The sequence below is a fragment of the Leguminivora glycinivorella genome, chromosome 17 (assembly GCF_023078275.1).
Source record: "Leguminivora glycinivorella isolate SPB_JAAS2020 chromosome 17, LegGlyc_1.1, whole genome shotgun sequence".
In the NCBI taxonomy this organism is placed as follows: domain Eukaryota; kingdom Metazoa; phylum Arthropoda; class Insecta; order Lepidoptera; family Tortricidae; genus Leguminivora; species Leguminivora glycinivorella.
The window spans coordinates 17,002,339-17,017,954 of record NC_062987.1 but is presented as its reverse complement, the minus strand read 5'-3'; the positions used below and the strand labels follow the sequence as shown (position 1 = coordinate 17,017,954).

At 37.7% G+C, this 15,616-nt stretch overlaps 1 protein-coding gene across 2 annotated transcripts; it reads left to right on the top strand.

Annotated features, from left to right (window-relative positions):
• The first annotated feature begins 1,589 nt into the window (after positions 1 to 1,589).
• LOC125235353 (thioredoxin, mitochondrial) lies at positions 1,590 to 14,948 on the top strand. Of its 2 annotated transcripts, none has more exons than XM_048141894.1 (4): positions 1,590 to 1,703; positions 6,378 to 6,508; positions 11,524 to 11,688; positions 13,021 to 14,948. In XM_048141894.1, exons 2-4 carry the CDS (start codon positions 6,383 to 6,385, stop codon positions 13,150 to 13,152), a joined length of 423 nt encoding a protein of 140 aa, XP_047997851.1. In that variant the 5' UTR covers positions 1,590 to 1,703; positions 6,378 to 6,382; the 3' UTR covers positions 13,153 to 14,948. The 2 variants fall into 2 exon arrangements, with proteins under 2 accessions (XP_047997851.1, XP_047997850.1); XM_048141893.1 differs by lacking the exon at positions 1,590 to 1,703 and adding an exon at positions 1,738 to 2,155.
• The last annotated feature ends 668 nt before the right edge of the window (positions 14,949 to 15,616 follow it).

The following is a 15,616-nucleotide window of genomic DNA, read 5'->3' as shown; positions in this document are numbered from 1 at the left end:
CTATTTTACGACACCCATGACGACTTTTGTGTCAAAGTGACAGTCAGCAATGTCAGATTCCACATTGGTCATTCATTTTGGAATCAGCACCCCTAAAACCTATTTTACGATACCCATGACGACTTTTGTGTCAAAGTGACAGTCAGCAATGTCAGATTCCAAATTGGTCATTAATTTTGGAATCAGCACCCCCTAAAACCTATTTTACGACACCCATGACGACTTTTGTGTCAAAGTGACAGTCAGCAATGTCAGATTCCACATTGTTCATTAATTTTGGAATCAGAACTCCCTAAAACCTATTTTACGACACCCATGACGACTTTTGTGTCAAAGTGACAGTCAGCAATGTCAGATTCCACATTGGTCATTCATTTTGGAATCAGCACCCCTAAAACCTATTTTACGACACCCATGACGACTTTTGTGTCAAAGTGACAGTCAGCAATGTCAGATTCCAAATTGGTCATTAATTTTGGAATCAGCACCCCCTAAAACCTATTTTACGACACCCATGATGACTTTTGTGTCAAAGTGACAGTCAGCAATCTGAGGTACTACATATTTGTAATCTGAAAGTAATCAAGTCAATAATTTCAGTTATTTTAAATCGACTATGATTCCGAATTATTGGTAATAGTAATTATTGTATAGATGATTAGTGATTCCTTTATATGTAATGGTAATTTACCGTTTCACTTGATTACATTACAAGTAATCTGACACCCAGTAGTGGATTACAAAGTAAAATCAAGTAATCGTGTAATCCGGAATCGATTACGATTTGCCCATCTCTGCGGCGCTGCTGCAAGTTTTGAGACAGAAGTATATGCTAGAAAGAGATGCAGATATTTGCCACTCACTCTTACCTATAGTTGCGTCTCAAAACTTGCAGCAATAACTTGCTTTAAAGCAAGTTATTGCTTTAAAGCAAGTTATTGCTTTAAAGCAAGTTATTGCTTTAAAGCAAGTTAGCAAGCCTGCATTACTCCGCCGTGGCCGACGAAGTGGTGGAGTACGTTCGCCGGAAGACTGGCTTCACGCTGAGGGTGCAGCAGCTGCAGTCGCGCCGCTACGTGCACTTCAGCTCGTTCGTTGTGCGCGTGCCGCGGCCGCTGCAGGACACCATCGCGAGTGCAGACTTCTGGCCGAAAGGTGTAGTCTTTCGACGGTTCCGGGGCAACCTGCCGAATTCTACGCCCGGACAGGCGACGCAACGAAGCCTCGACGTTACGTTGTCACCTAAATCTAGATGACGTTTCTTACTTTTATGTGTTTATTTTTTATGCTCTTATGTATTTTTTTAGTTACTCAGTGCTTTGGTTTTTACTGTCATACTGTGTAACATATTTGAAATAAAAATAAATAAATAAATAAATATTGCGAAACGGGACAATGACGTCATCTTTTTCGTGCATGCTGCCCGTAGTAACGAGTTATTAGACGTTATCACGTCAAAAAACATTCAGTCGAATTGAGAACCTCCTCCTTTTTTGAAGTCGGTTAAAAAATAACATTGTCTATTGCTACGGAGACTTTTTTGACATCTCGACTTCCGTCTGTCAAAGCCACTCACGACTCACGTCAACTTCACGTCGCTATACACCGTCACCGTCATTCTCAGTCAATCAAGGCAATCATCTGTCAAATTTGTGTGTGAACGTGACGCACGGATTTTATTGTTGTGAATTCGTCTATTCAAGGTTTTTATCGCTAAAACAAGGAAACTAGTACTAACCGCCTAGCAAAATCATTATCTACTGACCTATAACTACATCTATCGCATGCTGGACTAACTATTGTGATGTATAGTCTAATAAGAGATGTCTAGTTTCGGCATAGGGGTGTATTGTTTGGCGGTGATTTGGTTTGTAACGTTTATGCTGTGTTGGGTGTCGGTGCGTACGGGCCACTACATCGGGAAGATCGCGGTGCCAGTGTCTGCAGTGATAACCATTATTTTATTAGCTTTGCCAAAAGGGGAGGGCAATAGTTCTGCCAATTTTTACGATAGACTGTTCGTGTTTAGATTCGCTGTTCTGTCGTTTTTGCTAGCTAGTGTGGTCGTTGGTAGCGCGTACTGCGTCGCTCATGTGTGTTTAACTCCTCTTGAAACTACTAAAATCAGGCGATTGGGCTCTGTAAACTAAGAAAGGTAAGTGTTTTCACCCCTGTTGACTTTCCTCGTTATATAAGCCTATTTTTGGTGTGCATGTCTTTAGTAAATCTTCAAGATGTGATTATAAATACATCTACGATCTTGTACCTTATTTTCTTGCCGCAAGGCTCAATATGTCTCTAACTCTATATGTATATAATATATTTTTTATTTCTTTATTTTACATATCAGCACCATGAACCTATAATTCTATGGACGGATAACTCCGAAGAAAAACCTGTGATTCCATCATCCACATTGATAGCTTTGTCTATGACCTCATCCACTAATCTCCCGTTAGTCGGATCGAGGCGCCCGTGGCGAAAACATCTCCAGAAAAATAAGAAAATATGCCTACATGCGTTGTCAAATTGTGTAAAAATGACAATAATCGAAAGAAAAAATAATACGGAGCAACTTTTCATGCATAAATTAATACTTTATCGCGTTATTATGCGTATAATCACAATATTAATTAATGTTCATAATCGTAAACCAACAAACTGCAAAACAAGAGTGTGACCAGTATTTTTTTAAATAGTGTTTGCACACGGCGCACTGAGTCATTATTATTTGTTAAAAACAAGATATTTGTAAGTTTCCATTAAAATAATTAAATTTAGATAAATTAAGTGAAGAATTGATTTTCTTTTGACCTGAATTATAATTATTTTGATTTTAAATCGTGTTTGCACATCGCAAACTGTAACGCAGCTTTCTGAGTACGCAATGGTTAAATAACACGAGACTGTTTAGGTATAATTAAAATATATTAAATTTATCTAGGATGCACGTGCATCCTACAGTAAACAAATAAATCAAGTGACATGGTATTGTCATGCAGACAAAAATAAGAACAGGCGAAATATAAAATTCAAATACTATGAAGCATAGACATGCTTGCTGTAAGCCAGTAACATAATAGGTAACATGCAAATAGTAATATTATAAAAATACACATTACATTTAAATCTAACACAAACCGTCTGCCATTGCTGGCTTGAAAAGTCGCCACCAATCCATAAAATAACATTAAAAAAAAAACGTCCGCCATTGTTGGGTCACAGCCGGTCTTCAGTGAGACTCCCTCTGTTCTATTACTACTCTGTGATCAGCACTTACAGATAGACCTTACGTGCTAATAACTTACATAATTTTATTGAACGAACAAATTATCTTACACACATATCTCGAAAAGTCACAAAAATATTACACAAAACTATAAATAATGCTATTAGGTATATGTCACATTAAAAATTACTTTACATTACTGATACCATAAAATATTATCTCATATTTGATGAAGTCACTAGTAAAACCAATTTTGCTAGGTTAATAATATATATACTAGGACATATATTGCATTTATGTATTATTAACCCTGCTGTTTCACATTCTTAACACACTTTTTTGGTACCAATGTAATCCAGTTTACCAAACTAAAAAAAAAAAATCAGCAGGAGAAATCACCATTACATACAAGATAGTTATCTAATACAGTAGAACCCGCTTAAAGCGATTCTGAGGGGACCCAGCCAAAAAAGCGTATTATACGGGAAATCGTATTAAACGTGAAATAATTGTGATTTTTCATCGTAAACTTTTAATATGGTTACGTTTTCTTGGAGCGATAATGCTTTGCTTCTTATTTTTGACATTACTGAACCAAAGATGGGACAAAGAATTCAGAAATTCAACACCGACACTCAACACCGCAGCAGTGATAATGAGCGAAGTGTATGTAGGTAGATGGTAATTATCGCACTAACCGCTGACTTAGGACGACAAATTACAAATTTATCTTTACGGGTGGCGGTGTCGCCAGAATCGCGTAATTAGTACAGTACAATTAGTTTCGATTTTTGTTACCCGCATAAATAAAGTTGTAAAATAATGCAAGGTGGGTGGTTTTAGATGGTGTATTAAGCGGGGACGCGAGTCGTATTAACCGTGAAAAAATGTCTGAAAACAAGTCTCAAATTGTAGGGACCGGCGTAAAATGGCGTATAATGCGGGAAATCGTATTAAACGTGATCGTTTTAACCGGGTTCTACTGTAGATGTTATCTGAATAAACCAACTAAGGTGCATTAGGATAATTCCGAAAGTCATCTAATTTTGAAAGTCACATAAAATCACCATTATTTCCATCACTTCAAGATTCCCCTTTCGAAATTACCCAAGCATTTCTGTCATTTGTAATTACCCTAATGAACCTTATAAACAAATTATAAGACAGTATTCTAACAAATGGTCTGTATGGTTTTATCATCACAATGACATAGATAACATTCACAATTCTTATGTTATCTGAATATTGGTTTAAAATGCTCATATCATGGTGAGTACATTAAGAATTTAATATGCTAGGTATCTACTGTTTATTTATACATTTTCTGTTTAACTTGTTAAAATCATTGTAAATGTGGCTGATATAAATAAAATAACAGGTATTTATTTAGGTTATGCTGTAACAACTTTATTTATAATAGTAATAATAAACATTTATTTCAGACTTTACAAATCCATATTTTGTTAGTGGTATACACAAGCCTTATAAACTAAATGTCAATCAGATAATACTAATAGTAAAATAAAATAACATCACACAAAGTTAACACACATAGCCCTAAATTATCCTGGGTTTGAATCCCGGTAAGATCATTTATTTGTGTACTGAGCACAGGTATTTGTTCCAGAGTAATGGATGTTCTCTATGTATATAAGTATTTGTATATTGCAATCATTGACTGAGTACTCTCAGTCCCTCAACACAAGCCATCTTGAGCTGGCACTCAGCCAATCTGTGTAAGAATGTCCTATAAAATTATAAAAAAATACAAGTATAGTATAATAGGTATTTTTGTTAGATAGGACAAACTTGCTAAGTTTTTTTGCACCTGAATACCTACCTACATACATGTTTTTCATAATGTCTATCCATGAAAGAATCACTAGGTTATTGACCTCAGCTGAGTGATGATACTGATAATAATTATTTTCAAACAATTGTATGCAAATTAACATTTAGAATATTCAAATATTTCTCATATGCAAAAATCATATGCTTTTTCATTTTAAATCATGTTCAGCAACATATTTGTGCTACATTTATATATTCTTTTTACATAATTATATTCTTTGTCCATATGTGCCTTACCTTTAAAGTATGTCCTTATGATTTTTGTTTGAATTTCGCATGGAAATAAATTTCTAAATGATAGCTTTCTATCATTTAGAAAGACTTCTTAAAAGATTTCATTCACAAATTGTGCTTCAAAACAACAAATAGATTGCACCTTTCTTTAGAATGAAACTGACTCAACTCAGTAGTTTGTCCAATGTTAGTTTGGTTTTATTCTAAAAATGCAATATATAGAAAGACCTGTCTCACTTATGACAAAGTGTAACAGTGTTATAAGCTCATAAGTTTCACACAAATTTAATGATTACACTGACTTTTCCTCACTTTTTGATTGCAGTTTGTAAATACAAAAGTGGTGTAACATGTATTAATACCACTATAATAATAGATGGCCTCCATTAGTAGGAAGTAATGCCTAATGTAAATAGGTTGTTATGTGGTTTGCCAGCATTCTAATGAGTTTGCTCTTGTCTTGTCTTGCTAAATTAGTGTATTTGCAAAATCTTGTGTGATTCTGTCAGTTATCACAGCTTATTTCCTTATACATAACATGTTTTTGAAGTTTGACACACCGTAATATTATTTGATAATTATGATATAATTTGTGTTAAGATGTGATAAGGACAAAAATTAACAAAGGTTTGCTAAGTTTAATAATTTTCTGACACTCAATTCATATTCATATAAGTATGCTCACCTGAGTATAAGTCAAAATAATTACTTTAGTGGATTATTAGATGATTATTCACACAAATTTGTAGTTATTTTACATTTAGAGAATTGGATTAGACTAGATACACAAATAATTAATTCTCCATACAAATAATGTTTCACCTTATAATGCTTAATACAGTTGGTTGGTGTGCAATGTGCATGTGGGATAAGACAAGACCATCTACAAGTTCTAACTCTTAAGGTCACCTGCACCTCGGGTTAACCCTCCATTTTCGGTGGTGCAAGTGACCCTTATGAACACTTATTGACTGTTTACTACTTTTCCAGCTAAAATACATGCTGTTCTTTACCAACCACACTGACCTTAACAAAGGATCTGTATTTTATTTGTACGTTTCAGACGCCATGTCGTCCGCGCTGAGCCGCGGTCTCCGCTCGCCGCTGCGGTTAGCGGCGCGCCGCACCATCTCCACATCCATCGTTCACAACGAGACCATACTCGTCAAGAACAATGAGGAGTTTGTCAACAAGGTATGATATCATCTCATCTCCTCCTAGCCGTTTTCGGCTATGGCGGCTGCGTTTTACGGTTGAGAGAGCGTCGCTGGTGTGCTCTCAGGTGGCTGAAGTAGCCAATTTTTGCTACGAATGTGCGACCACACTCGCGGCAGGTCAGCGCCCCTCCGACATAATTGTAGTAGCATCGAGTTGTGTGTGCCGTGCCGTGTAGCTTCAAACATCCACCGTTATAGCAGTTATATGGCACCATGTCAGCGCTGTGCCGCGGCCTGCCGCACCCATCTCACAACGAGGACTCGTCAACAATGAGGAGTTCGTCAACAAGGTACGATATGTCAGTTATATGACACGAAGTCCGCGCTTGGCCGCGGATCTGCTCACCGATGCGGCTAGCGGCGCGCCGCACTATCTCACAAGGTACTTATCAGGCATTTTTTACCAATTTAGGCAAAACGGATCGCCTAATGAATGACACCAAAGAATTTGGCGATGTTGCTGATTTTTAAGATGTCCCTATGGTTGACTGGTAGAGAATGCCTCAAGGCATTAAGTCCGCCATTTGTACTTTTTTTTTCCAATTGTGCAATAAAGTTTAAATAAATAAATAAATAAATGTCCAGAAGCACCGCAGGAGTTCATTCCACATGTTTAACTGTGAGAAGCAAAAAGTTTCTGGGAAAGACCGTTTATCGAGCATAAGAAAAAAAACTCGAAGTTCGTTAGCTGGTATGTGTACAGTCGCCATCAGATATATAAGAGCGCCCGAGGTACTCAAAAATATCTGAACACGCCTCTATTGCCTAGGCGTTAGAGGCGTGTTCAGATATTTTTGAGTACCTCGGGCGCTCTTATATATCTGATGGCGACTGTACCAGCAGCGGTTGGTCCATACAAGCCGATTCCCACCGGCTTGCCTAAAATTGATTACTAGTAAAGTACCTAATGTTTAGGTAGGATTATTTTTGCTCAGTATTATTGCCTAGCAGAAATTTTCACCAGCCGCTACTGATGTGTACGATTGAACGCCATACGCCACCAACTAAATCTTTAATGTCATATTCTATTCTTAATAAACAATAAACATTTAGTAAACTGTTACACCGTGGCTTGCGTGGGCGACGGTCGCGCGATGGTCGCGCGACGGCGATGCGACGCATACGAAATCAAACCTTATCGATATGGAAGTATGAGACGCGACGGCGACGGTCGCGCGACCGTCGCCCACGCAAGACACGGCGTTACAGTTCTGTTAATATTTATTTTTATTTTTATTTATTTATTGGTAAATAACAACTTAAATCTATCTTTACAGGTTTTCCTAATGCGATAGATAAGCGAACCAAACAATAAAACAGTTATTGCCAGTATATAAAAAAAGAAACTAAACTAAAATTAACATAGTGGCCTTTGTGAGATCATTCAGGGAGCATGTAAAAATGTCTATCTCGAGAGCAACTTTATTGATAGCGCGAATCGCCCTCGTAAGCGGGGCTTCCATGAGTAGCTTTGTACGAGCTGCGGGTACGGCCAGCAGCGGTGGCCGGCGGCGGCGCCCCACGTGCCCGTCCGGCGCATACAGTGCCAGGGCGTGCAGCACCCCGGGGTTGCACAACTCACCTCGCAGCACCCTAACTACATATAAAGCGAGGGCAAGCTCTCGCCTAACCTCTAGTTTGTTATACCCCACCATTCCGAGCACGAAGAGTGTGGGATACAGTAAGGGATACCCAGGATATACACCATAAAGCTTTAAGTAAAGAAGTCTAACATATTTATTTTGAATGCGTTCCATCATGACTTTGTACTTAGCTGCATGTGGACTCCAAATTACCGCGTTACATTCAAGATGACTCCTTACGAGAGCCCCATACACAGCTCGTATCGCAGCTATGTTCGTAAATTCCTTTGCTTGACGCATGAGGAAACCTAGATTACGAAATGCTTTCTTGCAGACACTGACAATATGATCACGGAATGACAAATCGGCAGCTAAGTGTACTCCCAGATCGCGCACGTTTGATACCCGTTGCATTGGCTTTCCTCCGATGCTGTAGCCAAAGTTTATTGGGCGATGTGCGCGACTAAACGAGATCATCGTGCACTTCGCTTCATTAAAGTACAACTTATTGTCTGCACTCCATTGGACCACACTGTCAATATCCTCCTGCAATTTACTACAATCCGAGATATCCTTGACCACTCGGACCAGTTTGAGATCGTCAGCAAATAAGAGGCAGGTAGAATGAACCACTGCGTTAGGAAGATCGTTGATCATTAATACAAACCCCATCGGGCCCAAATTACTGCCTTGACTCACCCCTGATCTAACGTAGTACGGTTGAGAAATGCTGCCAGAGCAATCCACATACTGTTGCCTGTCGCGCATGTAGCTAGCAAAGAACTCTAGAGTATGTGGCGTGCAACCGGCCCTCGCAAACTTCATTAACAAGACATCATTGTCTACGGTGTCAAATGCTTTGCAAAAATCGAAGTAAGCTACGTCTACTTGGTGACCGGCATCAATTGCTGGAACTAATATGGTCATTAGATGCAACAGGTTACCTGTAGTGCTGCGTGCTTCTCGAAAGCCGTATTGTGCCTCGGAAAGTTGAGAACTCACCTGCGAATAAAGGGTCTTGTGTAATGCAGACTCAAATACTTTGGCAGGTGCATTAAGTACCGCCACCGGCCGGTAGTTACTGCTTTCCAGTAATATGACAATTGTATTGATTATGTCGAGAAGAGGGGAAGCATCGCATACGTATATCAAGGACCATATAATACCGGGACAAAGCCCATACAAAAAAGCGTACCACTGAAACGTACGCAGGTGTTTTGCAGCCTGCAAGTGTCCAAAATCATATTTTCCCCTAATATTTTTGCGTGTTTTTATTTTTTATAAGATCAAATGACATGCTTCATTTTTTTGAAAAAAATACTTTTGTAGGCATCATGAACGTAGTTATGATAGTATTTAATAGATAGCGCAAAAAAAATGGAGGTACTATTCTTAGTATGAAGATTGTAAATCCTATCAAGAGTGAACAGGCATCTTCTGGGCGAGCTCACTCCATCGTAGGCCACGTCTTTGCCTTTGGCTAGTCTGTGGTCAAGAGTAAGCCCATTTATAATTAAAAAAAAAAATCCTTGCTTATACACATAAAAATACACTACTGTAGGTATTTCATGGCACGACCGATTGTCAGCAAACTTTGTATTGACACAGCACGGGAAGCATGGTCGCGCGATAGACGATAAAATAGCAGGCCGTCCCTATCGCACTATTTGTAAGTGCGATAGGGACGGCCTGATATTTTTATCGTGCCGGTTATCCCGTGCAGGTTATCATTCTCATTCCATGCTCTCGTGTAATTAACTAATTAACAACCGCTGTAGAAACCCAAATATATCTACACAAGTCGTTTAATTTTAGCGTACGTGCCAAGTGCAATGCCATTGCTCTTTTTACAGCACTTTTAACCTTGCCCTTTCATACACAAGGTTTAATTTAACGTAAAAAAAACTGAATTAGGCAATGGTGCTCCCACACTGGGCTGTTATAACATTTATTAACAGACAGTGTGGGAGCAGCTTAAAAGATCGTCCGATAAAACTTAAATATTCGCCTTATTGCAAACTTCTTAGATGAAAAATTGTAAACATATCTATGACGTCAACATACACGTGGTCAAGATGTCCTCGAACTATTAAACTTCTGTCGTAGGTTTTGAAATTTGCATAAACATTTAAATAGTTTATAATATACTAGATAAAAAAATTATCTTGCAACTCGTGTTTAGTGATATAGAAGTTATATTTGGCATAGTTTTCGTGTCAATGTAACATTAATTAATGTGGCGATAAGGAGATATAGTAAATGGTTTGAATGAACTTTGGTGATAAGGGCCACCCACTTTGAATAGTATATTTGTATTCTAATGGTTATGTCATAATCACAAACTAAGATATCGGTGTAGATTAACTTTAGACTAGAATAAATTCACTTTACCTTCTTATGGTTATAGGTTTCCATGTCGCGTACGAATTCAGTATGGTTATGCTTGTTTGATACCTATATTCTTCCTACATATTATAGTTTACGGTATTACGGTAGACCCTCTGTTTCTCGCTTTACAGAAACTTTCATCGGTATTTTTTGTAGTTATACAAATGAAACTATGACATGATCAAAATTGGAAGTAAAGATAGAAATATACGCAGGCCTACCCATTTCTCTTGGAGGAATGCCAATATGGGCCGCGTTCCCTCATTAACGTAGATGGGGCGTGCAAACGTCGTTAAATCCGAGGGCTGTACTAAAATAGGTTAATATCGATCTATAATGTACAAGAATTTCCCTTTTACGTGACTATTAGAGACTTATTTCTTTTTCAGATCTTATGAATCCATACTAATATTATAAATGGGAAAGTGTGTGTGTCTGTTTGTTTGTCCGTCCTTCACGGCAAAACGGAGCGACGAATTGTCGTGATTTTTTAAGTGGAGATAGTTGAAAGGATGGAAAATGACATAGGCTACTTTTTGTCTCTTTCTAATGCGAGCGAAGCCACAGGCAAAAGCTAGTAGCTTATAAGAGCACTTTTTTAATGCATTATTTTAACTCGAGGTGCAGTTAGCAAATTTTGAGAATTTTTTTTTAGATCATGATACGGAAATAATAGCAATCTTTTTGGCAACCGTGATTAAACAACTTTCACTCGTCGATATGAAAAAGACATGCACCACTAAAAATTTGTAGGTACAGTCGAGTTCACAAAAATCCTTATAAACGAACATTCCTTTATATATATATACGACCATGTCTTAGTAACGTGTATATATTTAGCACGTTGGCTTATTAAGATATTTGTGATTCGACCGTACATTTTTCACAAATCATAAACCTAATTCCAATCATTATAATTTAAGTTTAGTCTTAAATGCATGTTGCTGTTTTAATATGACTTGTAAAAATGTATAATTTTTTACCAATATAGATCTGAAATCTGAAATCATTTATTCTCCAGGTGATGAACAACGATAAACCAGTCATAGTGAATTTCCACGCGGAATGGTGCGAGCCGTGCAAGATTCTCACACCGAAGCTTCGAGAATTGATCGAACCTTTAGGAAACTTGGATCTGGCTGTGGTTGACGTAGAAGACAATGCTGAACTGGTACAAACATTTGAGGTAAGTCTTAACAACTGTAACTACATAACATGGAGAAAAGCATTCATGTGGTATAAGATTCTTACACCGAAGCTTCGAGACCTGATCGAACCTTTAGGGAACTTGGACCTGGCTGTGGTTGACGTAGAAGACAATGCTGAACTGGTTCATACATTTGAGGTAAGTTTGCCTAGCAAATTCTAGTACTACATAAAATGAAATGAAATGAAATTCTACGTGGAGTAATGCGAGCTGTGCAAGATCCTCACACCGAAGCTTGAGAACTGATCGAATTTTAGGAAACCCGGACCTGGCTGTGTTTGAGGCACTGGTCCCACCGCGAGCTAGTAAACTATGAGCTATCGGCTATAAAAACGAACAAAAGATAATCACTCCCGTGTAAATAAGGGAGGCGCGTCTTACGTCCTTCCTATACAAAATGTACTGTGGAGACGTTTTTTGAATTACACTCAGGTGGCGTGGCGCGGACGTCCGTTGCGCGGCCCGAGACACGCGACGCTTAAGTGGGAACGCTGGCTAAAAGAGACACGGCGATGTTTATAGTTACTCGCCCAGCGGTGAGCTATCAATATCACCGTGTCTCTTTAATTTGCACGGGAGTGCTTATCTTTTGTTCGTTTTTATAGCCGATAGCTAATAGCTTACTAGCTCGCGGTGGGACCAGTGCCTGACGTAGAAGATAATGCTGAGCTGGTGCATATGTTTGAGGTATCTTATCTTAGGGAACATACCTAAACTACGTGACCATATTTGTGCCGTTTTAGTATATGCCAAATCCCCCCCCCTGTATTTTTCACATAGTATTTATAAATGAAGTTTTAAATAAATTTTGCAGAAAGTTATCAATAAATATTCGTGTGTCTATATCAAATTTAATATTTGATTTTAATGACGCGTGTTTGTCATTTTTTTCCGGCCTTTAAACAATGATTTTCATCTCATAACCTTCATCATCACCAGCCTATATATGCGTCCTACTGCTGGCCACGGCTGGACCAATATTCCACAGGTTACGTGACAAGAAATGAGACCCCCCCTCTCCCCCTCTGTGACCAAGCGTAGTATTTTGGTACCAATCTTGAGTATATCACACCTTTTTTACGCCATAATCAAAAAGGTCGTTTTTGGAAAATTTTGATAGGCTCTAGCGTCTTTAAAAATAAAAATATCCAAAAAATTAAAACGGTCCGACACAAATGAAGATAAAATAATCTGTGTTGAAAAAATCATTGCTCTATCTTCAAAAACCAGGGAGGAAATAGTCGAGTGCGTTTGTATGGAGAATTGACCCCTCCTGTATCGTCTTAACCATTTCCTAATCTTCTCTTACAGGTGAAAGCAGTTCCGGCAGTAATAGCGATCAAAAACGGGCTGATAGTGGACAAGTTCATCGGGCTGGTGGACGCCGACATGATTACCAACCTCATTGACCGGATGTCCGGCAAAAAGAAAGATGGCGCGTAAATGGCTCAGTGCAGTGTGGAGTGTGGGGACAGAAACTAAAAGATAATAGTGGATTTAGAAAAAGAATAACAGTATCCTTTTCTTAGAACAGAAAGACGAGAAACAAAAGAATATAAAATATGATCAATTCAACTTGCCGATAGGAAAAGGCGCTAAATTCAAAATTTATATAAACAAATATTATTCATACTAACTTTTATTTCGCGCCTTTTTCGACTGAGAAGCTGTGCCAGAGTATACATGTTATACGCGTATTTAGAGATGAAAATGTTGATTTATTTTGTATTCCTTTGATGGGGTTAGGTAGCTTGACGAGGTTGCCCCATGTTTCTTGAAACTTTTTTCCAAAACGCCTACTGAAAATGCGTCTGGTTTGAATCGTCTTTTTCAAAGTTCTAGCCCTAGTTCAGACACAGCGGAAACCGCGCGGATCTAATTTTAACAGCATAGTACTGCGGGTGTAGTGTGAACGGTCTAGTACTATGCTATTAAAATAAGATCCACGCGGTTGATCCGCGCGGTTTGCATCCGCGCGGTTTCCGCTGTGTCTGAACTAGCACCTATTGTTTTTAATATAATTCAGTTTCCCTTCTCACACTTTCTCTTTCTTTATCGTAATAGTCAAGATTTAAGTTTTTACTTGGTAATGGTTTGAATATTGTGCCTGAAAAAGTACCTAAAAGAAGTTTTTGAGCCACCATTTTATGCCAGTACCCAATTTGTAAATAAGTTGTAATATTTTTTGTATTCGTTTTTGTGTAGGTAGAAATTAATTTGTTAAAGCAATAATTTTATAATTGTCTAAATGTAAGCTATCTCGCAATTTTCGTGATATACGTAGATAGATTTGTTAATATATTATTTGAGTTCACACGCCCAATAAGATATAGTCAATACAAATGTAGCCCTTATTTTTCTCCTAATATGAATTAATTCAGTACAATAATTTATGTATTAAAATAAGAATTTATATATTAAACTTAGGCTGTCATAAAAAACTTTCTAATCAAAGCCTAGTCTATGTAAGACTGCTTTATTATATTCATAAACTATACATCTAAGTATAATTTTTACATATATACTCGTATTTTTATTTCTACAGGTACAGTCATATTTACAGACGAGCGAGTTGTGGTTTTCCGAAAGTTTTAATACAAAAAAAAAAAATCAGTAAAAGAAACATAGTTAATGGAAAATTAGTCGCCATACAAAAAAAGTATCCGAATTTTATCCACGTGTATTATTTCGGAAACTTTGGCGGCAAATTAAGAACTATGTAGTATCAGAAGAATAGAAAAGGAGTCCCAATTTTTTTAGAAGCCTAAAATGTAACAAAGGCCAAAATCTGATAGGGTTCCTAGAAATAACGTCTTTTGAGAAAACTGCGAAACCTGTTTAAATAATTTCATATGTATAGACAATGTCCGTAAAAATGTTTCACTATTTGAAGTTGGTTTTAGTATAGTTGCAATTTAAGAAAAAAAAATGTACTGTGACAAATAACAAATTATACAGTAAGTTAAGAATTGTATTAGTATCTGTATACTGTACCGCACTTGACATATCGCTTTGCTGGCCTTCAAAGTAGCTAGACTCCGTCACGTAATACATGAACGTAGTAACTGCAAATAAAATGATACTATCATGTGTTAGTGCTTGCATACTAATTTTGACATGAGCAGTGAGGAGGTACATTGAAAGGCTAGGGTAGAGGTCGCCACTGCACTACAGTCGATTGTGGGTAAGCGTAGTCCACAATCCAGGAAAAAAATATATACGTAATACATACATACATATTACATACAATCACACCTGTATCCCATAAAGGGGTAGGCAGAGCACATGAATCCAATCAAGTTTTAGTGCCACTCTTAGCAAAAGTGGTTGAAAGAAAACGAAATTATGACATTGTAGTGACAGATTGCCAGCCTCTTGCTTACGCCACAATTTAACCCATATCCCACAGTCGACTTCTACGACACCCACGGAAAGAACACACGAGCAAAAATCTATAATAATGACTTGATATTGAGAGCAGGCGGTCATAGTGGTGTGCAAAATGTGAGTTTACCTCCTCGTTCGCACTTTTTGCACGATATGCGCTGTGTGCAAGCACTATAGAGTTTATGTATGTAATGCAATGCAAAAATGATTGAAAAGATGCTTGCCTGTGTTCAAAATGGAAAAACAATGATCACAATACTTTAAGTAGTTTATTGCAGCATGTAAATTATTGTTAGAAGTAGATCTCCCTTTAGTGTGCTGTATCTAATACAGGGATTTTATCTTTCTCGAAAGTAGTATAAATATGAAATACCTTGACGTTTATCAACTATAGACGGTCAAGCATGCCTTGTCACTATAAAAGACGAGCAATTAGATTTTTTATGATTCGCCCCATACATGTTCAATATTTTTTCACCACACCAACTGGTAAAGGCTTTCTTTGCTATTCGAAAACAGA

Bases quoted from the DNA above. Each gene is read 5' to 3' on its own strand.
- LOC125235353 (XM_048141894.1), top strand. From the start codon at position 6,383: ATGTCGTCCGCGCTGAGCCGCGGTCTCCGCTCGCCGCTGCGGTTAGCG. The intron at 6,509-11,523 runs GTATGATATCAT...TTTATTCTCCAG, and splicing joins ATGAGGAGTTTGTCAACAAG to GTGATGAACAACGATAAACC. The intron at 11,689-13,020 runs GTAAGTCTTAAC...CTTCTCTTACAG, and splicing joins AACTGGTACAAACATTTGAG to GTGAAAGCAGTTCCGGCAGT.